At 45.9% G+C, this 27187-nt stretch overlaps 4 protein-coding genes and 1 pseudogene across 4 annotated transcripts; 3 read left to right on the top strand and 2 right to left on the bottom strand.

Moving 5' to 3' along the window:
• The first annotated feature begins 5903 nt into the window (after positions 1–5903).
• LOC147982780 (muniscin carboxy-terminal mu-like domain protein) lies at positions 5904–8116 on the top strand. The gene has a single exon (XM_087542689.1). The coding sequence runs from the start codon at positions 6068–6070 to the stop codon at positions 7973–7975; it is 1908 nt and encodes a 635-aa protein (XP_087398815.1). The 5' UTR covers positions 5904–6067; the 3' UTR covers positions 7976–8116.
• A 10917-nt stretch (positions 8117–19033) lies between these two features.
• LOC147982781 (desmethyl-deoxy-podophyllotoxin synthase-like) lies at positions 19034–20791 on the top strand. Its single transcript, XM_087539346.1, has 2 exons — positions 19034–19929; positions 20030–20791. The coding sequence occupies exons 1-2, from the start codon at positions 19651–19653 to the stop codon at positions 20642–20644; spliced, it is 894 nt and encodes a 297-aa protein (XP_087395472.1). The 5' UTR covers positions 19034–19650; the 3' UTR covers positions 20645–20791.
• Positions 19037–19555, top strand: LOC147982782 (cytochrome P450 71D11 pseudogene; annotated as a pseudogene).
• A 918-nt stretch (positions 20792–21709) lies between the features above and the next one.
• On the bottom strand, positions 21710–24080 carry LOC147982783 (indole-2-monooxygenase-like). The gene is made up of 3 exons (XM_087542691.1): positions 23501–24080; positions 22543–22971; positions 21710–22455 (listed from the first exon to the last, which is right to left on the bottom strand). The coding sequence occupies exons 1-3, from the start codon at positions 23972–23974 to the stop codon at positions 21832–21834; spliced, it is 1527 nt and encodes a 508-aa protein (XP_087398817.1). The 5' UTR covers positions 23975–24080; the 3' UTR covers positions 21710–21831.
• A 1863-nt stretch (positions 24081–25943) lies between these two features.
• On the bottom strand, positions 25944–27187 carry LOC125540590 (flavonol sulfotransferase-like). The gene has a single exon (XM_048704197.2). It carries the CDS (start codon positions 27084–27086, stop codon positions 26076–26078), a length of 1011 nt encoding a protein of 336 aa, XP_048560154.2. The 5' UTR covers positions 27087–27187; the 3' UTR covers positions 25944–26075.

The following is a 27187-nucleotide window of genomic DNA, read 5'->3' on the forward strand; positions in this document are numbered from 1 at the left end:
TCGGGTCGGGTCGCTACAAGATGGTATCAGAGCACATGTTGACTGTAGGACGTGACCTTAGAAACTGGCAAGCCCATAGGAAAGATTTTCTCCACAACTTCTTTTTCAAAAAGATCCTTTACCTCTCCTCTCTTCTGAGCTTATTCAAAAATTCATTTTTAGTGAGACTATACCCTTTCCCCTTTTGACCACGCGAAGATTCGACTGATGAGACCACTTCAAGGAGGATAAGATATCGGACAACCACGACCATTCGGAATGAAAAGGATTTTACCATACATTATGATAATGGAAACTACAACTGTTGAAGACTCCGAGGACTAAGAGAACTTGAAGGCTCGGAAGAATTTCTATATTTGCATGACCTAGGAAGGCTTCCCTTATGGAACTTGGCAGACTATGGAAGTTGTCAATACCCAAGATCAAGGTAAATTGGAGAAAGACCGGAACATGGAGAGTTAAAAACCCAAAGATTTGTCAAGAAAACCCTAAGGCAGGAGATATCAACTATGGAATGATAGCTCATGGCAATGACAAGGGAAGAAACATGGCTATCCATGATGTTATTGCCCGCTTATGCTATTTGTCACCGTGCTAGGTTAAGCATGCATATGCATGGAAGGATTGGATAGTAGAAGGCTGATGGAGCACCTATCAGCAAGATGAAGTTTTATCCTTAGCCGGTGTATCACCAGGATCTGGAGTGTTACATCAACAAGTTTTTAGATGGACCTTCAGGAAGCCGTATTTGACAAGGAAGCATTCCGTGAAGAACTTAGGACCAGAAGTTGAAAGCAGCCAAGCTAGAGAAGTAAAACCTTGAGATACAGGAGATTCGTCAGGAACTGAAGGACAGTAGGACCATGGTTCATGCCAAGGATAATGAAACCCAGAAGTTTGGAATGCAACTCCAGAAATATTAAAGGACGTCACGAGAGATTTCACGTCAACAGAGATGATCTAGCAAAAGAAATTTAGAAGGACAAGCACGATCGGAAGAAGCCATTGGAGACATGAATACGCCTTGAAGAGTTTGATGACTTTGAAGATTTATTGACCATTAGAAGACCAAACCCCTATTATATACCCATGTTAGATGCGACGATTGTGAGCTGTCATTTGTTTGATGTTTTCCGACAACCACAATAAAAAAACCTGTCTTTTCAAAACTATTTGTTTGCATTGTGTGTATCCCTCTCTATCTCTCTTATCTCACCCCAATACCCATGGACCCAATAGAGGATGAATGGAGATGAGCTTGTATTTTCTGGACCGATGAGTCAATTGGAGACAGACCGATGGATTCAGAACATGGAGGATCATATGGAGAACAACCCTATAGTCGGAAAGGATATGGCCCGGCATGCTCTTTAGTGCTTTGAAAGAGATGCTGCTACTTGGTGGAGGATGTACCAAACCATCAATGGATGGCAAGGAGTAACCACTTGGAAAGAATTTAAGTTGACTTTGCTAAAGTCTCAGTTTGTGTCCCAGAAATTGAAGCCTTGTGGAAAGGATATGAAGAAAACTTGTGCATGCAAGCTTTGTGGAGAAACAGGACACAACCATAAAAAGAACAAGGACGAATACCCTCATAATCGGAGGATTACCAAAGGAGTTAGCCGAGGATCTCAGGGAACTTCGGTTGGAGATTGTTCCCCAAAGGTTTTGTTGCAGCAATGGAAGTTCAGTCTACATTGTTGGGAAAGATTCTAGAAGCTCAAAGGGATGACAAAGAGATGGCTGAGATAAAGGAGAAAATGAGCAAAGGAAAGGCCAAAGGTTTTCGTGAGAATGAGCATGACACCTTATGGTTTGAGGACCGTGTATATGTGCCCAACAATGCAAAGATCGGGAAGTTAATACTTCAGGAGGCTCATGACTCACCATACTCGATACACCCCGGAAACACCAAGATGTATTTGGATTTGAAGGAAAGTTTCTGGTGGACGGGGATGAAGAAGGATATTGCCGAGTATGTAGCCGTATGTGATGTATGTCAGAGAGTGAAGGCAGAGCATCAAAAGCCAGCCGGATTGTTACAACCTATGCCGATACCCGAATGGAAGTGGGATAAACTTGGCATGGATTTTATCACCAGATTACCCAGGACCAAATCAGGATATGATTCTATATGGGTAGTAGTTGATCGCTTGACCAAAGTGGCTCACTTTATCCCAGTGAGAACAACTTATACAAGTGCAAAGTTGGCCAAGATATATATGACCAGGATCGTATGTCTGCATGGAGTTCCGAGGACCATCGTATCAGATAGAGGAACATAGTTTACCTCAAAGTTTTGGAAACAGCTGCACCAGGCTTTGGGTACTAGGCTAGAGTTCAGTACAACCTTTCATCCGCAGACAGATGGATAGACCGAGAGAGTCAATCAGATTCTGGAGGACATGTTGAGAGCGTGTGCACTAGATTATGGATCTAGTAGGGATGATAATCTACCTTATGCGGAGTTCTCATATAACAAACAGTTACCAAGCCAGTTTGAAGATGGCCCCTTTTGAAGCTTTGTATGGGAGAAGGAGCCAGACACCGTTGATGTGGGATGAAGTTGGAGACCGTCAGTTGTTTGGACCAAATGTGATCAAGGAGTCAGAAGAGAATGTTAAGTTGATTCGAGATAGACTAAAGGTAGCTCAGTCCAGGCAGAAGAGTTATGCAGACTCAAAAACGCAAGGAGGTAGTCTATGAAATTGGAGACAGAGCATGTCTTTGTGTGTCCCCTCTGCGAGGAGTTAAACAATTTGGAGTTAAGGGAAAGTTAGCCCCGAGATTTGTAGGACCATACCGAGTTTTGGAGCGTATGGGAGAAGTGGCCAACAAATTGGAATCACCCGAAGGACTGTCAGGAGTTCATGATGTGTTTCACGTTTCCCAGTTGAAGAAGTGCCATGCAGAGATGGCCAATATTCCCCTGTAAGGACGCTTGACCCTGGAAAGGATAATGATGTTCCACGAAGTGGAGTATGGACTTCATAAGTATAAGTTTTTATCTCGGTATGTGGGATATCCCACGAGGATGAAGAGATGAATTATTATTGGATATAAAGGAGATATGATGTTGGTATTATGGAACGATTATAACTCCATGATGAATCTGAGTAATCACGTTTTAGTTTGGTGCCAATAGAAGAAAGGAAGACAATACAATTGGATGGATTTTAAGTATGCTAGGAAGTTGGAAGTTGGATGTTGGAATAACGATCAGCTGCCCGAGGATGAGTTCAAGGTTTACAAGTGATGAGATGGGCCATAACCCACAGGCCCCAGGACCTGCCAAGAAGCAAGCACACTCTTGCTGAAGGAAAAAAAACCTGGAAGAAGTTACAATTTTATCGATAGACGATCTTAGGAGTAACGCAAAACCTGAGAGTTGTGAAGGAACGATAGTTGTTTGTTTGGCTTGCAGAATCTATGGATATATCCGAACTTGGTTCGTCGACAAGAGAAATTCTGCAATGCTTGTGAGGATGACCGAGTGTTAGACTGTGAGATTCGCTAAACCGTATACAAGGTAATGATTTGGGTGCAGGATGGATTGATCACCATACCGACTTACTCTTATTATTCGCCTTGCTATGTGGAATGGTAAATCTGAGTGACTTGCCTATAGTAGAGAGACGACGATATTAAACCTTGTTGAAACCTTAGAATGGTATAGCAATTTTCCCCTTGTACACGGCAGTTGTTGCCAACCGTAGGTTATACGGTGAGGTTCAACCCAGACCCATTTCCTGCAGGACAAACCATGAATTGTTGACCACCATGAGATATCAATAGTTAGTTAGTATTGGCGCCAGACCCGTTAGCTAAGAAGACCCAAATCTCGGAATAACCTTACCAAGAGGAAAGGGCAGAAGAATTGCGGTAAAGGTTATGCCGTTACCGGAAGAGCCCAGAGAAAGGAATTATACTGAAGATCTGAGAAGACCGGCCCTGTCAAGAATAAGGATGGAGTATATATGCATGGATGGGACCGTAACGATGTTTCTAAGGGTGGTAGCACCCCAGACCCCCTGAGATGATCGATGGATTTTGAGAAGACCCTCAAACCTAACCTATTTCTTGCTAGCCTCTCCGAATCTCGAGGACGAGATTCATTTTAAGGGTGGTAGGTTTGTAACATCCCAAAATTCTAAATTTTGGAATGTTATAATAAATAGATAGATTTGATTGATTGATTGAAAGTGAGGGAATTCGGAATCTTTTGAAAGTTAAATGAGAGGGAATAAAAGGACTTTCCCAAACTTTCATTTTTGCATTTATGCTCTCCGTGAATTCAAATACTTTTCATCACAAAACCCTGTAGAGAAGATGACATGACTTCTTCCATTTATTTAAATGACAAGGGGTGTGGAAAATATTTGAATTTCATTTGAAAATATTTTCCAATTCTGAAAATTTATGCAACTCAATGATTTTCACGAGAGAAGATAAAATGACTTCTTCAAATTATATGAAATATGAGTTGGGAGTTTAAAAGGATCAAATTCAAAATCCTTTTGGAAATTATTTTCACTTTGGAGTTATTTGGGTTTTATTCAAATTATTTTTCTCCAAAAATAAAATATATGGAAAATAGGGTAACATGATTCCCTACATCAAAAAATTGGAGAAAAATAATTTTGAATTAATTTTGGTATTTTTAAAATGATTTTTATTGGATTTTATTAGAGCAGTAGCACTCTTTGAATTATCTTATTTTGTGTGGATTTTATTTGACTCTAGAAAAATGTTCATCTTGTAGGAAATCTTTTTCTGAAAATTTTGATATATTATATGCCTATAGAATATTTGTGTTTATTTTTGTTTGTGCGGATAAATGTTTAAAAAAAATCCCCGTCGCCGACTGGGCCGGCCCAGCGCCCGAGCAAGGCCGCGGCCCAATGGCCCAATCCCGCTCGCCCCCGAGCTCCGCACGGAGACTCCGCCGCCAGCACGCCATCGCCGCCGCCGTGACCTCCGCGGACTCCGCGCCCGCCGCCTTTGACCCCTGCCCCTCCCGCACGCCGCCTCTCGCCTCCCCCTCCTCTTAAATACCCTGCCCCCTCGCCTCGCGCCGCTCCTCGCAGCACCCGCCACCGCCCGGCGAGATTCGCCGCCGCGCCCTCGCACCGCCATCTCCGCCGCCTCGCGCAGCTCCGCCGCAGCCGCCGCCCGCTGCCGCATCTGCCCCGCGCCGCCACCGCCGTTGCTGCACCCCGCCAGAGCCGCTGCAGCGCCGTCCCGCCGGAGAGTATTCATGACAATGTAAAAATTGTTTGTGTAGTCTATAAAATGTTTATTTTCGTTAAGAAAATTTAAAACATGTATTTGGAAAAATATTACTATGTATTTAAAAAGTATTGAAAACATGTATTTTAAAAAAATACACGTAAAGTATTTAAAAAATGTAGGAAGTGTGTCAAAAAATATTTCATGTCTGCGCTAAAAATGTACATTGGGTATTGAGAATAATCACACTTGTGTAAAACAGAAAACCAGTTACCGGCAAAGAAACAATATAAAAACAAAAAATAAAATAATGTGAAGAAAATCAGAAAACGAAAGTGCAACGAAGAAAAAAACAAATAAAAATAAAGTATAATGAAGAGAAAAACAGAAGAAAACCGAAGAAAAACTTAAATAAATAAAAAATAAAGAAAAACCTGAGCAGCGGGAGCAACTACGCTAATGAGCCGGCCTAATTCAGCGAATACCAGCTAAATCCCCTCGAGGTTCAAAATAGGTCGGGGTAAGAGAGTTTGATGTGCTGATTTAAGGGATTGAAAGTTCAAGGTTTATTTTAGATTTGGGAGGTTTGGAGCTGCTAGAGATGCTCAAAAGAGTTAAAAAGAAAAAAGAAAGAAAAGCAAGTTTAAGGCGACCCCTAGCGTCTCGAGCCCGTGCACTGAGTCCACCCATCGCCCCGTGCACCCGTCTCCTTCCTTCCTTGACTCCTTCCCCGCACCCACTCCCGGATCTCATCTCACACAGCCAGCGCACATCCCCCACACCCAGATCCGAACCCTAACCACCCCCGCCCCAGATCCGGCCGCCGCCGCCGCCGGCGATGGCGTGCCTCGCGATCTCCCTGCAGCCGGTGAACGGCCCGGACATCCTGCTCCAGACGCGCTCCTGGTTCCCGGTCTCGCGCGCCCTCGCCGCCGTCTCCGCCTTCCGCCTCGCGCGCCTCAGCCTCGCCCGCGGCAAGCAGCACCCCTCCTCCTCCTCCTCCGCCTCCCTCGACGCCATCGGCGACGACCCGCTGGCCACCGGCTCGGGGCAGCTGGTGGTGGGCGTGGAGTCGCAGTACCGAGTCGTCTACCGCCTCGTCAACTCCATCTACGTGCTCGGCGTCACCACCGCCTCCGACCACGCCGCGCCCGCCGTCCACGCCTTCGCCGTCGCCGACGCCGTCAACCAGGCCGTCTCCGTCCTCGTCGCCGCCTGCCGCGGCGTCGATGCCACCCCCGAGAAGGTCCACCGCAAGTACCCCGAGGTCTACCTCGCGCTCGACCTCGTCCTCCACGGCGTGGGATCCGTCCGCCTCTCCCAGATCCTCGCCACCATCCATGGCGACAACCTCGCCCGCATGGTCAACTCCTCCCCCGACGCCGAGGCCCGCGCCCGCGGCGCCGACTCCTGGCCCGTCGTCGAGCACCTCGCGCAGGACCGCCACGCCGCCCGCGACGGCTTCGCCACCGCCTCCTTCGAGCTCCCCCAGGAGACCCTATCTGCTGGCGACGAGTTCTCTGCTTCCAGCCTCGCGCCTGCGACCGCTGCGGCTACTGGGGATGAGCCGCCGCCTGAGGAGGCGCCCCCGGTTGAGAAGGACCCCTTTGCAGCCAGCGACATGGTTGCTAGCAAGCCAGAGGAGGCGTTGGTTGGTGCCTTCAAGAAGAACAAGGAGACTGCCCTTGTGGTTGCTGATCCTGCTGCTGCGCTTGCTGGGTTGGAGGTCACCACTTTGCCGCCAGCCGAGGCCACTAAACCAACATTCATTGGGGTTGAGGGATTTGAGGGTGACTACGGTGGAATTGAGTTTGGTAATGAGGAAGCTTCACTGGCTGAGGCATTTGAGGGCTTCAATGCGCCATTTGGGGGTGGGCTTGATGCTTCTGAGTTTGTTACCACAACCAAGAAGGATCACAAGGACAAGACCCTCACTGGTCTTGAGATTCTAGCCATGAGTGGTGGGCAGGCACCAAATGCGCCTTCTGGTTCGCCACTTGACAGCCTGGTAACCCCGAGCAAAGAGATGACCGTGCCTGAGTTGTGCATCGTTGAGGAGATCAATGCTGAATTCAACGAGTCTGTTCTTGCACGGGTTGGTCTGAAGGGTACAATCATTTTGCGGACCTTACCACCAAAGAAGGCAGCAGGGAGGGAGACAGAGTTCTCATTCCGGCTTGAGGGTACTTCTGGAATGAAGAGGGCTGCCTTGCAGAGTACCGTGTTGAGCAGCCTCGAGAACGGCCTGTTCCATGTGAAGACACCATCGAAGGAGGAACCTATCCCCATCATGAAATACAGCTTCCTGCCCAAGCACTCACCTCTCCCCCTGAGGTTGCGTCTTGTAAAGCGCCACAGTGGTACATTGCTCTCACTGATGATACACTATGCGTCGAACCCGATGTTGCCGCAGCCACTGAGCAATGTTACATTCATTGTTAAGCTTCCTGTGGATCCAACTCTGCTTAATGTTTCGCCCAAGGCTGTGTTGAACCGGGCTGAGAGGGAACTCAGGTGGCACATCTCAGACATTCCTCTGAAAGGCCCCGCTGGACGGTTGAGAGCACGGATGCCTGTGGATCAAGACTCTAAAGATGGTGAACTGGAGGTTGTTGGGATGGTGAAGTTTGCTTACCAAGGGCCATTCACTTTGTCGGGCATCAAGCTCTGCCCAGCCATCAATAGCACTGCCCAATTTAACGAAGTTGGCCACACTTTCTCCAGCGGGAGCTACTGTTGCATCTGAGTTGGTACCTTCTTTGTACTGTAGCTGTTTACTTTACCCCCTTTTCAGTTTGCTTCTACAACAGGGTGTGAATTTCATATTTGTACGTATATGTTTTGTGAGGCTGGAATTTAAACCATGTTTTCGAGTTGTGATTATTCATCAAGGCTGCACAATCTTTTGCAAGTTTCATAGTACTGCTCAATGCTCATTATGGATGAACTGACCTTTAGTAATTCATTCACTATTGAAAGCTGTCATTACCTTTTCAGTCTAGTTTTCTAGAATAAGGAGAGGATCTCCCCTGGCCTCTACACAATCTTTTGCAAGTTGGCATTGAAAATGATTTGTTTGCTTTCAAGTTGAAACTTGCAAATTTGGTGACTAGATGTTTAATGTATATCCCTTTTCTCATTACCTTCCAACTGCACAATACATATTTGGTTTTTTACTTCCTGTTGATAGGTGAACTGAATTGTTCACGGAGAATCTGGTTATGGTATTTTATTATACAGATTCAAACATAGTTTCTGTTCTTTAACCAAAAGAGTGATGGAGTAATTGCTCGCAGGTGATTGCTTTGCCCCTTGTGTTCCTTTGATGCACCATTGACCTTTTTATTCTTGTATGACACACAGGTTACTCTTTTCATCCTCCACATAGGTTGTCCTATAAGGATAGCACATTTCTGTAAGACATTAGACATCCACATCTATGCTGGGAAAAGATTCAAGTCAAGTACACACTTTATTTCTGGAAACACGGTAATCAGGATGGTTGAACTCGAATCCATTTTTCGCTCATAGGGATCTCCAAGGGTATGAATCTGACAAATCCCCTGTCTTTGGGTAGTGGTTTTGCCCCTGGGTTCAAAAGCATGAAGGGGGAAAATACTTACATAGCTGCAAGGGGAAGAAATCAATCTATACAAAAACATTCCTTTTTGAAATTTTAGTTCATCAATTCTGTATTGTATCAGTATGATGCCTGGTTTTCTAGGTTCCCTTGGATGATCGACATTAAGCAACGATGATGTGCTTATCTTATACTTATTGTATGCTCAAAATAAAATTTACCAATTCAGTGGTGCCAACTCTAATACTCCCTCCGTCCCATGTCAGTTGTCACTCAAACGGATGTATCTAGCACTGAAATATGTCTAATACATCCATTTTAGCGACGACTAATATGGGTCGGAGGGAGTATGATATTCTATCACTCTGGCGGGCTGCTATGCTGTTGGTAATATTTAGCAGAATCAATTAGGAAGGGTCCTCTGCTAGATATCTGTTTTGTGCAGTTTAAACTTGCAAGGCTCTTATTTTTGAATCATGAAGTACACACCATGCTCTCCAAATTTCAGGAATTTCTATCTGCATGCCCACATCATTCGGGTTAATTCATCTCCATTGCTGCATGGGTTCCTTCCTGGTTCATAGGTTCCGTTTAGCTGAAATCTTATACTGCACGTGTGTTAGCTGAATGCTAGCTCATAATATTGATTTCCTGTAATTATCACCTGCAGTTATTCTTCAGTTTTCGTCATGCTCAAGTGCCAATTATTTATATACTTAAAAATATGGCAGCATATCTGATGAATATTTGCAAGTCTTTTAGGTGCGAATAACTAGGAAATTACAATCTCCAATTTGTACGTATCTACATTTTTGGTGATTTTTGAAGGTTCGACATGTTTATTCCCATCATACTCTTATTCTTTTTTCCTGTAATGTTTGTAGAAAGAGACTGATAGGGAGGCCTCACTCTAAGGCATTCTTACCTTTACTTTGGCCGTAGCAAGTAGTATACATACCTGTAGTATCTTGAGCCTGTGTAGATAGATTGTATTTTTTTTCCTTCCATGGGTTGTACTTATCTATACAGTACATGAATTGAAACTTTGCTGTATTCTTTCAGCTTACACTAATTGCGTAGCCTTATGTTATACTCCCTCCATCCCAAAATATGTGTTGCTGACTGAATACAGCTTTGTACTAAAGTTGTACTGAATCTTCGACAGTTATTTTGGGACGGAGGGAGTATCTGTCAAGTGTCACTTCCTCGCACTTTTTCCTGTTGCTGGAGAGTAACTGCATTGTCAATGATATTCTTGTACTGATGGTAGTGTCGAAACTCGGAAGGTAGAGTGTATTCCAGCAAGGTATGAACCAACTGAATGGGTAGACGACAAGATTTTTACCGTCATCCTTAGGAGGGCATTTGATGCTAGAGTTGCAGATAGTAGATGCTTTTGGATTTAAGAACCTTTCGATGCTTTGGAAGTGAAGTTGCAGATAGTAGACGATATTTTTAAGGACGGAGGGCATTTCCGGGAGCCCTTTAGTACCGGTTGGTAACACCAACCGGTACTAAAATGTTGGGGGGGGGGGGGGTTTAGTTTTATAATTTCTTTTTCATTTAATTTTGTGTTTTCCATTTTAATTTTTTTTCGTTTGCTGGTATTTTACGATACTACACATTGTACACGTTATGCATATATATATATATATATATATATATATATAGAATTTCTAGTAGAACCAATCATATATATATCATCAATGTCTCACAAACCATCATATTAATTCACACATACACACATGTATAGCTATATACAATTTCTCCTACATATGCATGTTGCCTTCGGAGCCAGTGGCATTAGCCTAATTGGTGCCTTCGACGCACGATGACAATTGGAAGTGGTTCATGACCTGGTCGATGGGGGCGGTAGCGGGTAATAATATTCTCCCTTCGGATTTATGACCTGGTCGAGCAAAAATCCCGCTATTTCTTCTTGAAGTGCTTCTATGCGCTCCGTTTCTAGGAGCTTGTCCCGCACCTCTGTGAACTGTTAAGAAGGAGATCAATATGCATGTGTATTAGTTGTGTGACTAGATATCGATAATGGTGTAAAAATTGTGAATAGTGTTCTAACAAGCGTACTCATTTCTGTCTTTGAGATCTGCTCCTTTAAAGGTGTAAAAATTGTGAATAATTAATCAAGCATGATAATTAAAGAGATGGCAGCTAGCTAGCTAGCTAGTACTACTTAATTACTTACCTTGGGTCGAAACCATTTCAGCTGTCGTTTCCATTCGCCTTCCGTGACACTGATAAACCTTGCCCAAGCCCTGCCCGCCGACAAAGAAAATGAATAAATGGGTTATTAAATAGTTCATATCATGAAATGACGAACTAAATAGGCCGAGATATATAGTTAATAATGATTGAAATTACCTGTTGACTATCCCAAATAAGATGTTATGGTCACTATTTGCTTTGAGTAGTGAGTCCAGTATTTCAACTGTTCCGGCGTCAACTTTAGTGATACACAAGATCCAGTGAAATCTGCATGCACACACGTTTGCATGTCTTAATTAGGCGGGCATATGTAAGCAAAAACATGTAGCTAGCTAGTAGGCAAAAACAGAGAATTTGTAGTACATTAAGCGGGGGTATCTATCCAGCACTGACGAACGAACTTGTCTGCAATCTTCTTAGGCGCTAATGGTTCGCCATTAGGTCTGATTGCCTCGATATTATACTTTATGCCCTCCTTCAACTTTTTGTTCGGGCCTCGTTTCGTCCTGTTGCCTGAAGATTTGCTCGATCCGGATGGCTGAAAGAAGAAAGATCGATTCGTTAATATATCTTCAACTCATTTAAAACATGTGATGATCACCAGATGCCTGCTTATATAAATATATATACCTCGTCGGTCTTTGTTGTTTCAGGATCAACATGTTCTTTGTCATCGTCGTAATTGTAGTTCATGACTTCATCAATTCGGTCGTCGCGATCGAATATCATATCACCCTCTCCGGTGTTGTTTAGAAATTCGAAACCGTCATAATCTTCTTCATTCTAATCATCATCTGGCCAGCGTATCATATCGAACATGGTCTGTTCTCCCTCTCTGTCGGTATTGTCCGCCATAGCTTTTATTTAACTATGCCAAAAGAAATATAAAACAATTTAGTATTCAAATTACATCGTCTCGAATAATAGATATAATCTTGAATACATCGTCTCGAATAATAGATATAATCTCGAATACATCGTCTCGAATAATAGATATAATCTTGAATACATCGTCTCGAATAATATATAATATTGAATAGTACATCACTGGCTAGGTAGCTAATTAAAGATCGAATACTACAGAAGAATCTAGGACACTCGCGGTTCCTGCGGCGCGGGCGGTGGACACCCAAAGAGAAGGAACCCTCACAGGATCATAGCTGAAGTGAGATCCCTGAAGAAACTGCCAGGTATTGGAGAACCTGCCGCCCTCTAACGCAACCATGTAGCGATGGACGTGCTCGTCCTCCTCCCTGACACGACGACATACCACCTCCGGCGGGGCCGGCTCCCTCCGCACCGAAACTGGCCCACGCGAACGCCACCAAACGAGATCAGGGTCGACGACGGGACCCGGGGCCGGTTTCCTCATCAAGCGGCGCGCCCCTCCAGGCAGCACCTCCCAGTGCCAGCCCGGCGGAGCCCAGTCCCGGACATGGGTCAGTCGGACGTCGTCGCGGACGGGTCGACGGCGAGGATGCGGGCCGGGCATCGTCGAGAACAAATACTAGCTATATGCCCGCAAAAAGTAACATTTTTTTAATGATTGGATTTTGATAACTAAAATTTCTAACATTTCTATATAACACTAATTATGCTATCATTGCATATGTCAGAATTCTATATGCTATTTCATACTAATTAAGCATCTAACACTAAAAACAGAAAACACAACTTTTATACATCCATTAAAAAACTGAAAAACAACATTATATAAAAAATTTCCATACTAATTAAACACTAATTATATCCATCTAACATGCATTCATACATATATACTAGTGAAAAAATAATAATCTAAAAAAATCTAAACTAATTAAACATACAAAATACGTATATACTAATATATACATGCATTAATTCATACATATGTACGTGTGTGTGTGTGTTCATCATGCTTGTGTGTGTGTATGGGCTCGAGGAGGGGCGGCGCCCATGGTGGCCGCCGGGGGCGAGGGAGAGGGGTTAGAGGGGGAGAGCTCACAGCGGGGCGACGGCGACGGGCCGGGGCGTGACGCGGGGGCGGCGACGCGGGGACGGCGCGACGGGGACGGGCCCGGGGCGGCGACGGATACGAGGGCAGCGACGGGGACGGGGACGGCGTCGATCGATCAGGGCGCGCGGGCGGTGCTTCAATGGGGAAACAGAGGAAGAAACAGAGGGAGAATGAAATTTTCGTAAGTGTTGTATATATAGAAGGCACCTTTAGTACCGGTTGGAGCCACCAACCGGTACTAAAGGCCTTTTTTGGCCAGGCCAAGCGGCGGGAACCGCACCCCCTTTAGTACCGGTTGGTGGCTCCAACCGGTACTAAAGGCCCCCCTTTAGTATCGGTTGGTGCCATGAACCGGTACTAAAGGGGGTGCGCTGGCGCAGGTGCGGTGCGCAAGTTTAGTCCCACCTTGCTAGCTGAGGGGCGACCGCACTGGTTTATAAACCCCCGTGCGGTAGCTCTCTCGAGCTCCTCTCCAAAGCAGGCCTACTGGGCCTACATGTTCTGTGCTGCCCTGTTGGCCTACTGGGCCTTTGCGGGCCTGCATCCTGGCCCAACAACAGGTTGGGTTTCTAGTCGTATGCAGGCCGCTCTGGCCTAGTAGGCGGGCTTTTTTTTAATTTTTTTTCTTTATTTATTTTTGAGTTGTTTTTTTGTGTATTTAGAGTTTCTTTGTGAATATTTTTGCTTTAGGTACAAAAAATTACAAACTTTCTGTTAGTGCCCGTAGTTTTCAAATTTGAATAGTTTAAATTTTGAATTATTTGAAATTAGTGTGAATCACTAGTTTGTGAATAACTTAACTTTAAAAATCAGTAAAGGCATGAAAGAATTTGTTTGCACATAAAATTTCTTCGCGTTTCAAATGCTAAAACACATAATTAACTACCCTAACTATTACAGAGATTCCCTTCTGGGTGTGAAACACAGAAGAAAGTGATGATAGTGAAGCCGATCACATCCCAGATCTTTGGGTGTGAAACTTTTTCTTCGTGTGTGTCCCTTTGCGCCGTAACCATGGAAAATTTTCATCATTTAACGGGATGCTCGGGTCAATATTCACTGTGAATGGAGCAATTTCATCAAACTTGGCAGGAATCTTCTTCCTGGGGCGCTCGCCCTCGACATCATCAGGGTCATCGCGGCTGATCTTATAGCGCAATGCACCACATACCGGGCAAGCGTTCAAATCCTCGTACTCACCGCGGTAGAGGATGCAATCATTAGGGCATGCATGTATCTTCTGCACCTCTAACCCTGGAGGGCAAACAGCCTTCTTTGCTTCGTACGTACTCTCGGGCAATTCGTTGTCCTTTGGAAGCATATCCTTTATCATTACCAGCAACTTTCCAAATCCCTTGTCAGATACACCATTCTCTGCCTTCCATTGCAGCAATTCCAGTGTGGTGCCCAGCTTTTTCTTGTCACCTACGCAATTTGGGTACAACATTTTTTTGTGATCCTCTAACATGCGCTGCAACTTCTTCTCCAAATCACTTGCGCAGTTTCTCTTTGCATCGGCAATGGCCCGACCTAGATCATCAACGGGCTCATCTGATGCCTCTTCTTCAGCTTCTTCCCGCATTGCCGGCTCAGCTTCTTCCCGCATTACCAGCTCAGCTTCTTCCCCCATTGTTGTATCATCGTATTCAGGGAACCCATGGCCAGGATAGCTGTCGTCGTCCTCTTCTTCTTCATTGTCTTCCATCATAACCCCTCTTTCTTCGTGCTTGGTCCAAACATTATAGTGTGGCATGAAACCGGACTTAAACAGGTGGACGTGAATGGTTCTTGACGTAGAGTAATTGTGACCATTCTTACAGCTAGCACATGGACAAGGCATAAAACCATCCGCCCGCTTGTTTGCCTCAGTCGCAAGCAGAAAAGTATGCACACCCTCAACAATTTCACGGTCATTTAGCTCTCTAAACAATTAGGTAAATGACCGAAAAACAACAAATGATGTCAGAACATGTTGGAAATTGATGACGTCGCTTTGAATGCTGCATACTGAACACAAAAGAAGTCCGGAGTTCAAATAAGTTATTAAAAAAAAGAGGTGCAATGCTGGTTAATTTGCTTCAAGCCATTCGGAATAGTGTAGACTGCACTACACATAGCTCAGTGCAATCTATGCTATTCCGCAAGGCTTCAAGCTAATCAACATGCATGTGAGCATTGCAACTCTTCGTCATTGTCTGTGCACTCACGGCTTATAAACCGCTCATACTGCCTCTCTCTTGGCGAGGTGGGACTAAAAATCAGCTTACTAAGAAACTCTAGTACCGGTTCAGGGCATGAACCGGTACTAAAGGTCTTCGTGGGGCCCCAGCCTGACCATACACTAGTAGAAAAAGGGTCAAACGTGAAGCACATTAGTGCCGGTTTGTAAAAAAAACCGGCACTAATGTGATCAATAGTGCCGGTTCGAATGGCTATGCATTAGTGCCGGTTCGTAATGAACCTTTAGTACCGGTTCGTGCCACGAACCGGTACTAAAGGGGTGGTGGCAGGCTGGCGTCAGGCCAGGGCCCCACGAGCACCTTTAGTGACGGTTTGTGACACAAACCGGTACTAAAGGTCTAACCTATAGTACCGGTTTGTGTCACCAACCGGCACTACAGAGTCTTAACCTATAGTCCCGGTTGAAGACACAAACCGGCACTATAGGGCAATTTTCAAACTCTACCCCCCCCTCATCACCATTTCAGTTTTGAAAAAATCAAAAGAAAATGATAAAAACTTCAAAAAATAAAATCCTTCGAGAGGTTGTTATATTATTACATCTACACGTTAGGAAAATTTGAAAACTTAAATTTGGACATGTTTTGCAAAAAGTGTAGGGAAAATGTAAAACGGCTATAACTTTTGCATACGATGTCGGAAAAAACGTATAATATATCAAAAAATTCAGCACTAAAATCCGCATCCGATGGAGACTGCCTACGGCCTATTTGCAATTTTTTAGAATTCTCAAATTCCAAAAGGAAAAAAAGATATGGTCAAATGTGTGACTTCATGCTCAAGCTAAACTCCCGAGGGTTAATAGGATTGACATCTTACTATTGTCACGAAAACAACAAGTGCAGACTTGGAAACGAAGGAGAATAGAACCCGAAAGTTAAGCGTGCTTGGGCTGGAGTAGTGAGAGGGATGGGTGACCGGTTGGGAAAATAGATGATTTGGAATGAGTGATCCACACTTGAGCAGTTAAGAGAGGTGATTAGAGACTAAATCACCAAATAATTCAGAAAAATTAAAAATCAAAAAAAAAATTCCAAATTTTTTTAAAAAAATTCAATAAAAACCTTTAGTATCGGTTGGTAACACCAACCGGTACTAAAGGTCCCCCATACCAGGGCGCGAGCTCACGCCACGTGGTGGCACTTTAGCGCCGGTTCGTGCCGAACCGGTACTAAAGGGGGGGGGGCTTTAGTGCCCACCAATTAGTGCCGGTTATGGAACCGGCACTAAAGGCCCTTACGAACCGGTTTTAAAGCTCCGTTTCTACTAGTGATAGCCTCACACAGCCTCATTAGTACCGGTTCGTGGCATGAACCAGTACTAAAGGTTGTCCACGAACCGGTACTAATGATGCCCGCCCGCCTAGCCGTTGGAACCGGCACTAATGGTCACATCAGTGCTTGCTCAAATTCAAACCGGCACTAATGTGCTTCACATTTGACCCTTTTTTCTACTAGTGCCGACAACAGAAGCCAAATCGATCCACAACTATAATCGCTCAAGGCTCTCATGGATGTGACGTCTTGCCCAGTCCCCACGGTCAGTACCAACTATCATCGAATACAAGATCGAACAATAAGCTCGTGAGAACAAAGGCCGGTGGATTGCATGGGAACTTGAAGCAAGAACGTAATCCAGTTTTTATGTCCATATTTGCAGTAAAACAACAAGCCCTGGGAAAGCACTTTCATCTACCAACACTTTGCCGATCCATTCAAAATACAACTCACAAACTCATAAGCTAGCTCTGGCCATTTACAATATGCCTGTACTCAATCATACCAGGTTGAATATACAAACATTACAATGCTGGTGTACGAGCCATCCTCAAGTGGGCATGGGAGCTGGATGGCGAATACTCGTCGCGGTCTGCATACAATGCAAAATTTGTAAGGAGATAAGTGGCGCCTGCTGCGGAGTTCACTTGAAAGTCACGTGCCATGCTAAACTGCAGCTTCTTTACCTGGCTAGCGATGCGGAATCGTTGTTGGACATCTGATAGACTTGCACGCCATGGACTACCACACCAACCTTTGTGCCCATTGTGTGATCAACAACAAGAGACCATGAACCACTTACTTGATCATCACTTGTGTCATGGCCAGATAGGTTTGCTATGCTGCCCTGTCCACTTGGGGCAAGCCGGACTGGACACCTACGCCCGACGACAACTTGATCGATTGGTGTACTTCCAAAGTTGCTAGGACAGAGCAGCGCAATATGAGATCCGTCATAATTCTGGTTTCTTGGAGATCTGGAAACACGGCAATGCGCTGCTGTTCGATGATGCAATTCCATCGGCCATGATGGTCATCTCCAACATCAAGAACGAGGGGTCTGCCTGGGTAGCTGCCGGCCTACTTAGATGCGATCTTTGTGCATCCTTTCTTGGGGGCGTTGAGTGGGCAACAAGTTGAGCAATACCTCATTCCAACGTTGTGCAGGTGGGCGTGTCCTCGCTGCGTTTGTAATCTTTGCGTGGAGCTTGTAATGGTTTTCTAGCCTTTTTTCTATCTATAATAGATGATGCACATGCTCGTGCATATTCTTGAAAAAAGAACATACCACGCATAATAATATATACTTTAGTTGCATTCCGGGATTATATTCATCATTGAGAGGGAAAACAACATATGTATTTATAACAAGAGTAGTATTAATGTGCTCACAGTAAAAAAATTGAGGGGCTCATAGATTTTTTTTTTGTAAATCTCAATAATACTAGTCTTAATTACTTCTTATAATAATTCCTGTATGAAGAAAAAAATACTCTCTCCGTCTCAAAATTTTTGTCTTAAATTTATCTAGATACGGATGTACCTAATACTAAAACGTGACTTGATATATTCATATTTAGACAAATCTAAAACAAAAATTTTGGGACGGAGGAAGTATAAGACATTGCCCTGTGACTGGGATGCTGTGCTTGTATGAACTGAAGAAACATAAGTTGTCGAGCGCGATGCTTATCAGATACTTCTTTCAGATTCCTCTAACAACAGGACAAAAGGACAGGTGTGGGAGTTGACCAACTAACATCTTAGCAGCCACTTCTTTGGCTTCTACTCCACATGTTGGTTTTTTTATAAGAAGTAAAAGATTGCAATGATGTAAACTTGAGGCAACCATCTCAACAACTTCCAGGGCAAGAACTCAGGTCAAATTAGAGAAAAGATTGCTGTTATCATTGAGCAGATCCAAGTAGGCACTAAATTAATTACTGCTTGCTCAATAATGCCGACAGCTGCAAACGTGCTCCTTCCGTTTCTTTTTAGTTTGCATATAAGATTTGGTCAAAGTTAAACTTTGTAGAAAAAGATATCAACATCCACACTATGAAATCAATAATATTAGATGGATGATGAAATTAATTTTTATAACATATAACTTTAGTATTGGAGATGTTAATATTTTTTTATAAAGTTAGTCAAACTTTACAAAGTTTGACTTTAACCAAATCTTATATGCGGACTAAAAAGAAACGGAAGGCAATATAAGTCTACTTGATGGTGACCAACGGCCGGCAATTGGAAACTAATTTAATTCTACTCCATCCATTTCTAAATATAAGTCTTTTTAGATATTTCAACAAGCGACTACATACAAAGCAAAATGAGTGAATCTACACTTTAAAATATGTCTCCAAACATCCGTATATTGTAGTCCATTTGAATCTTTAAAAAAACTTATATTTAGGAATGGAGGGAGTAGTATACTATATACTGATGGTGCATTTTGAGTTGGACACTCTCCCACCCAAAACAATGGACGCAAGCCATAATCTCTTGATTGCACTTGTACTAGTCATCATCCCGTTGGCCTACTTCATCCTTGCAGCGCGCCTTCGAGCCGGCCCCAGGCCGCCGCCGGGGCCATGGGCGCTCCCGGTGATCGGCCACTTGCACCACATGATGGGCAAGCTGCCGCACCACAGGATGCGCGACCTTGCCCGACGGCATGGCCCGCTGATGCTGCTCCGCCTCGGTGACCTGCCCGTCGTGGTCGCTTCATCGGCGGAGGCGGCCGGCGAGGTCATGAGGACACACGACGTGGCCTTCGCGACGCGCCCCATCAGCATGATCAAGCGGCTGACCCTTGTTGACGGCTCAGAGGGGCTCATCTTTGCACCCTACGGCAGTGCGTGGAGGCAGCTGCGCAAGATTTGCACGGTGGAGCTGCTTAGCACCCGACGCGTGCAGTCCGCGAGAGGCATCCGCGAGCAGGAGGTCCAGCGCCTCCTCCTGGAGGTGTCGACGGCAACGGAACACCGGGGGCGGCGGTGAACCTTAGCGCACTACTGTCATCATACGTCAATGACTCCACAGTGCGCGCCATCATAGGGAGCCGGTTCAAGGACCGGGAGACGTTCCTTCGGCTAATGGGGGAAGGCATCGAGCTATTCTCGAGGCCCGGCTTGCCGGACCTCTATCCGTCGTCACGCTTAGCGATGCTCATCAGCCGAAAGCCACGCCCGATGAAGCAGCACCACCATGAAATGATGGGTTTCATGGAAACCATCATCCAGGAGCACCAAGTGGCATCAGGAGCCGCGGGTGACAAGGAGGAGGACTTGGTTGACGTGCTCTTGAGAATCCAGAAAGAAGATGACTCCTTGGAGTTCCCGCTCACCACGCACACAATCAAAGCCGTGATGGCGGTAAGCTAGTTACGACTAACCACATGATGGTACTATTTCAATAGTACATCTACATGGAATATATGTCGAGCACTGAAGAGGATGCGACCATTGCTTGTAGGATTTGTTTGTCGCAGGTAGTGAGACATCAGCGACAATGCTACAATGGGCCATGTCCGAGCTCCTGAAGAACCCGAGGGTGATGCAGAAGGTGCAGGGGGAGGTCCGGCGAGTGCTCAGTGAGCAAGGCAAAGTGACGGAGGAGAGCTTAAGGAATCTACACTACTTGCGCCTAGTCATCAAGGAGACTCTTCGGCTGCACCCGGCGCTGCCACTGCTGCTACCACGGGAGTGCCGCTCGCCATGCCGGGTGCTCGGGTTCGACGTGCCAGTGGGGGCTACAGTGCTTGTGAACGCCTGGGCCATCGGCAGGGATCCGATGCATTGGGACAAGCCGGAGGAGTTCACGCCAGAGAGGTTTGATCTCAACGCCATTGACTTCAAGGGGGCAGACTTTGAGTACACACCATTTGGGGCGGGACGAAGGATGTGCCCCGGGATGACGTTCGGGCTGGCGAATATGGAGCTTGCGCTTGCTAGTATCTTATACCACTTTGACTGGGAGCTGCCACACGGGATGGCGGCGGCGGACCTGGATATGGCAGAGGTCGTCACAGTCACCTCCCGGCGGAAACATGACCTTCTCGTCGTTCCCGTGGTTCGCGTGCCGATATGACCAGACCACTACTCATCAGTTTATGTGTTACACCATCATTGCTAGCAACCTTTGTCATTTGTTTGCTCCTGTTTATCTTATGGCCATTTTTGCGGGTCTACCAGTACCAAATCAATGTGCATGCAGTGATACAGGGAAGCCATCCAATTTCACTTACAATTTAGTTTTCGAGTTAACAATCGAGTTGGGGTCCCTTCTCTGCACTCCAAAATGCCCGCTTAACTTGTTTATTAATTTGGCCTTCAGTATCAAACCAATATAATTAGAAAGCGACATGCATGTCCAACTGAAAAGCACTCGACGGACGCGTGACTCGCTCTAGTCACGGCCTCGTCCCCTCACTTGTTGACCACCTCGCAGTCGCCGGAGAAACCAGCGCAAAGCCTAACCGGCCGATGGTATGCACGTCGATGGAGGTAGGACGCCGGGATGACAGCCCCGGGACATCTCGGCAGTGAGCACTGTCCACATGCCACAAGCATGTGTGGCCCTGTCCGTGTGCATACATATATATATATAGCTGCCACTAGGTTCATTGTTTGATCCATTTGGTTGACAACCGTATTAATTCTACTTCCTCCATCTCATAATGTAAGCCGTTTTTTGACATTAGTCTTACATTATGAGACGGAGTAGTAGCTAACACCAGCAAGGTTGACTAGTGGTGTGTATACATTCACACCTTTATACGCGCCAAACACAAAACGGCTCAATTCAGTTATTGCCAGAGCCATCTCTCTATATTTCTTTTCTTTGGATTGAAATTGTAGTCGCCATCACGCCTCCAAACAACCACAGTCCAGCAATCTAAAGGATTAACCTATGAACTCTTCAAATTAGCCAACTTTTGGTCCTGTTCTAAAGGATGATTTGCGCTCTCGGACTACGTCTCGCTCCTCTTGAGATGATGGACCACCTCTCGCTCCTCTTCTAAAGGATTCATAAAGGGTCATATGATTTTGGAGATCTTTTCCTTGTCACGGAGCTCGTTCAGTCAGCCAAGAAAAAAAAGAAACATGTATACTTGTCCTCAAATTAGACTACCAAAAGACAGTTGAAACGACATAACACAAAATATTTAGCTATCGATAAAATCTTCTAAACTAATTTACAACAAGCAGGAATTCCCCTTTATTTATTAGCAACAACAGAAAACAAAATATTTAGCTTAGATTTTATTCTTGCGGCTACATGCGTGATTTTGGAACTAACATCAGTTTCTCCTTCCGACGCACGGTTAGCCCAAACACCTCTGCCATATCAATGTCCTTTCTCTCAACCCCGGTTGGCAGTTCCCAATCAAAATGGTACATGAGATTAGCCAACATAAGCTCGACATTGGTGATTCCGAGGTTTATACCAGGGCACATCCTTCGTCCTGCCCCGAACGGCAAGAACTGAAAATCATTCCCCTTGAAGTTCACATGCACAGCGCTGCCTTCCTCTATAAATCTTTCGGGTATGTACTCTTCCGCGTCCTCCCAGGAGTTGGAGTCCCTACCAATGGCCCATACATTGACAAGGATGTGCGTTCCAGCAGGAACCATGTACCCAACGACATTGCAGTCGCCCATGGCAAGGTGTGGAGGAAGGAAAGGTGCAACAGGATACAACCGGAGTGACTCCTTTATAACTGCTCTTAGGTATGTCATCTTGTCTATGTCAGTTTCACTGACAGTTTCTTGTCCCAGGGGCACGATGCTCCTCACCTCGTCTTGTAGCTTCCTCATCAGGCATGGCCTCCTCATGAGCTCGGCCAAGGTGAATTCGAGGGTGTTAGATGACGTGTTTGTTAAACCAAAAAATACATCCTGTGGATATGAATGAATTAATCAGCATACTATGCAAGACATATATAAAGATCAATATATAATTCGGAAGCTATTATTTCTACTTACCGTCAATAGAGCTTTAATGTGATCTCTGGTGAGACCGTACTCCTCCTGAGCAGACAATAGGATATCTAAGAAGTCGCCAACCTTATGATCAAATGTTGACTTGCCCTTGCTCTCATGATCATCGATCAGCTCTTCCAGCAATTCGGCCCATCTATGCCTCACTCTCTCAGCCTTTGCACAAACTGCTCTTTTAAGCACTCCTACCCTAGTCAATATTGGAAAGTACTCCTCCACGTTGAACCCTCCTAGCAGCCGTGAGGTATCGTTGGCAAGGTCCTGGCACAGCTTGCTCCGTCTTTCTTTCAGGAAGGACTCGCCCGACACGATGCGACACGCCATGTCATACGCGAATGACCTGAGCAGCTCACTCATGTCCAAAGTACCACCTACTGCGGCGGCATTACTGATCTTGGCCATCACTATGCTCACCTATATGTCATGCATCTTAAAATATTAGAGAAGCTAACATTTACGAAACTCTTAGCTGAGGGCAAATTGAAAACCTTTATTATTTGCCCTCGCATGATCTAAGGTCAATATTTGTTGCAAATTATTTTTGAATGTAAATTCAATACTACTATGACGGCATTTATTTGCATGGAAGCAGCTACGCTAGCGGTCCGACCAGCGAAACCGTGGGTCAATCAGTTCACCAGTGGTCCAGTCTCTTAGACTAAAGTTGCGTGCGTTAAACTATATGCTCCTAGTGGTGTTAATTAAGTGGTTGCTTCAAATGCTTCAAGGTTGTCATCTTTGTTGCATGTGAGCTGGTGACTATTACTATGACTTGAGACGATTAACATAAGACCAGATCACGTCCCCACATTTTATTCCGAAATGACTACTTTAATATTTGTAATGCAAAAAGAAACATTTTCTTGTCCTGGAGGGTCGGAAATTTGTAGGGCTAGATTTTACAAGAGATTTCTGTCAAACGCGGGAAGACTAGAAGAATTACCTCGTCCATGACGGCGCCGCGGAAAGACCGCACCTTTTTAGCACTCAACATGTGGGTGGTGGCGAGCTTCCTCGCCTGCCGCCAGTACTCGCCATACGGCGCGAAGGCGACGTCGGATGCACCGTACATGATGATGTCATTGACCTGGGAGCGGGGCCGCGACGCCATCACATGGTCGTGCGTGCGCAGCACCGCCTCCGCAGCACGCGGCGACGACACGACGAACGTCGGCACGACACCAAGACGGAGGAGCATCACGTCGGGGCCATGCCTCCTGGCGAGGCTGCGGAGGGAGACGTGCGGGAGGGAGCCGATGAGGTGCAGGTGCCCGATGATGGGCAATGCCGGCGGCGAAGGCGGGAGCGGGAGGCAGTCTTCTCGCTGGTGCTGCCACTGCTTTTTTCCTGTCTTCCCAATGAACCAGTAATGCACAAACAAGAGGGAGAAGGGGAAGAGCAACATAAACCATGCCATGGTAAATTACTTTGTGGAGCTCTGCCGGCGAAATTGGTTCGTTGAACAAGCTTGGTTTGCCATTGGAAGCTTGATCCGTTGCTTATAAGCTCGCCAGGGGGGGAGTAAAAACACAAAAATTAGTCACGGGTTCTGTGGCTGGAGCAAATAGTTGTTGTGTGTACAATGTTGTCAGTCACGGGTCACTCTCAACGCATTCTGGATCTGAGATCCGACAACGTAGCTTTCACTCCCCAAATAACAGACAAGGCAGTCTTGGACTCTAGCTACGTGCTGTACCAATTATTTTCTTACTCTTCAGAAAGATCTTCCTCTTCAAAAGATCTGTGAAAACACCAACCATATCAGCAACGCAACCCATTTTTTTGGTACACTTGATGGGACTTTATTTCTTGACTCAACAATAATCTGCTATCAAATCGATTGCATATGAATAACAAAAACACTACTTTAGAATGTCCTAACTTCCTGATCCCATGAAACCAAGTCACTTGATTTTACTGACATGAATCTTTGGAAGCTCAGGGAGAGAGAGAGAGAGAGAGAGAGAAAGAGAGTTTTGGATATGAGGGAATGCAACATACAAAATTAAATGAACCTGCAAGATGTCCACATCATCAAGATCATGCAAACCTTTTATTTTTCATTTTCCATCACATGCAAATCCTTCACATCATCAAGCAAATGCAAGCCCTCTACATCATTTATTTTTATTTTTTTTCAGCAACAAATACACACACAAAGAACGCGCGGGGGGGGGGGGGGGGGGGGGGGTTCCGTTGTAACAGAAACAAATGGAAATAACACAAAAATCATCCACACACTAGTATTGGATGTACTACAACAACAAAAAAAGGTCAAGATATGCTTCCGTCGCCCTCTACTGGAAGACAAAGGAGAGGGGGGGGGGGGGGGGGGGTCCGCTCTAACAGAAACAAATGGGAAAAACACCAAAATAGCTCTGCCTCCCATCCACACACTAGTATTGGATGTACTATAACAAAAAAAAAGAGGTCAAGATATGCTCGCGTCGCCCTCTACTGGAAGACAAAGGGGAATCACGAGTGAGGAAATGGAGAGTATCGAATGGGAGTTAGGGCATGTAAAATGGAGGCACTACCATGCTACTGTCCCGTGAGTTTAACTAGATAAAAAATTCTAGAGCTACATGCATTGCAAAAATCATCCAACGCATGGTGAGGTTATTTCACACATTTTATTGGGTCCTACAATGACTCCATCTTCACCAACTTTACATGCATGTTAGCTAGGTGTTTTCGCCCAGAGCACACTCTCTCTTACCTTTCTATCTCGGAGGACCACACTTTTTGGCTGAAGAAGCTAGCTCCTCTACAGGCTACACCAACCCTCTGCAAGGCATAGTCTTTTTCACCAATCTCCTCCACGGCAGCATGCATCTGATGTGGAACCATGGGGCAGCTGTCCAAGCTGGACCATTGGCCATGCCTTTAGAAGGGAAAGCGAGCAGCGACAACAACCCTCCTTTATGGCTCGACTCTTGCTTCTAAAATGCAGACCAGAAATACAACATAAGAGAAAAATGGCCCCTAGCACGCTTCGCGGAAATGGGCCGATAACACATGCACAATACGGAAGGGGCCGATAGTAGATGTGCGATGCGAAACGGGCCAACCAGGGGACATAGCAACTCCCGACGCAGCGACCAGCTATGCGGGATCAAGCGCTAGCATGGAAATTTTAGCAAATTAGTTTGTGTGGTGGAAACTTAGACGAGACATAGCTAAATTTCACCTAGATGAGAATCATCAAATCTGGAAAACAAAAAACTGGAGGGGTGCCATACGATTTTTTTTCGACTCGTACAACCAACAACTTCCAGTTCGTCACTAGATTAAGCAAGTAAATTTATTATTTTAATACATGTCACTTTCATATGGTGGAAAACTAATGACCTTAAAGCATATCACTTATGATTCGTAAAAATATATAATATATCATTTGTGAGTTTCCTCAATCATAATTCATAAGACCTTATTTTCTTTGGAATTGTCAAACACGAAAATTCATGCTTCATAGCAACAATTCGCTCCCCATCCCTCTGCACGAGTGGCCTTCCCTTCTAAATGGAGATGCCAAAGGTCAGGCCTGAACCTTGAAGCGCCTCCTCGACGATCTTGTCCAGCCGCGCCGCCATCTCCGGCGTCATGTAGTTTTTCCAGTCGCCGACGGCTCCCTTCCTAAAGTATACGTCGTTCTTGACGCCCATCATGGCGCTGTTGCCATTCTTGTTCACCTCCGAGTTCTTGAGTTTCTCAAAGCTACAGAGCTGCACGATCTCCCGCACCACCCCAGCCTCCTCCTCCGCGCAAGAAAATGGGCACCCCATGAACGCCGCGAGATTCTTCACGTTGCCGATTGGGTCTTGCAGCATCTCCTCGTACTTGAGGAAGAGCACCTTACCGGGCCTCCTCCGGCTCTCCTCCCAGTACTCGAGGGCGTGGCGCCAGTTTGGTCCGGAGCTGCTCTGCCCCTTGCAGAAGAGCTCGAACGCCTCCCCGAACGTGGGCAAGGGAGCCTCCAGGCCGAGCTGCCGGCGCAGCACCGCCGCGATCTTGTTGCTGTAGATCCAGAAGGAGACCATAGCGTCCTTGGGCTCCCGGCAGACGTAGACGACTCGGCCGCATTCCGTTATGCGGCTGGGCAGCAGGGAGCAGGGCAAGTGGGTTGCAAGCAGCCGGGGAGAAGGGAGCGCCATGGTCTCTGGTACGGGCCTGGTCTCGAGGAAGCGGACGCAGTCGTGCGGGTTGTGATGGCGGAGCGGGTGGTCGGAGTCGGACGGCGAGTGCGTGGCGCGGTTGAGCGTCGCGAAGGCGAGCGCCTTGAGCCAGGTGGTGCCGGACTTGGGGCAGCTGGCGAGAAAGACGTCCGTTGGCCTTGGCTCGAAGGACGCCTGAGCGGCGGCCATGCCCTCAAGAACGAACTCGCGGATCCAGAAGCCGCGGTACTGGCGAGTAAGGTACACCGAGCACCGCGGGAGCGACACCATGATCTCAGACATCTCAGCCTGAGCCCGAGAGGTGGTCTCGTCGATTTCTTCCCCGGCCATGGCGTCGGTGGGAGCAGCACTCATGGCTTCTTTCTGTAGCCTCCCACGGAATCTCACGGCTGCAAGGGGTAATACTCTCGTATAATGCTATGAAGCTTCCTCCGTCCTCGTGTTAAGATAGCTGA

The sequence above is a fragment of the Triticum urartu genome, chromosome 2A, assembly GCF_056163025.1.
Source record: "Triticum urartu cultivar PI428250 chromosome 2A, HENAU_Tu73, whole genome shotgun sequence".
Lineage (NCBI taxonomy): Eukaryota > Viridiplantae > Streptophyta > Magnoliopsida > Poales > Poaceae > Triticum > Triticum urartu.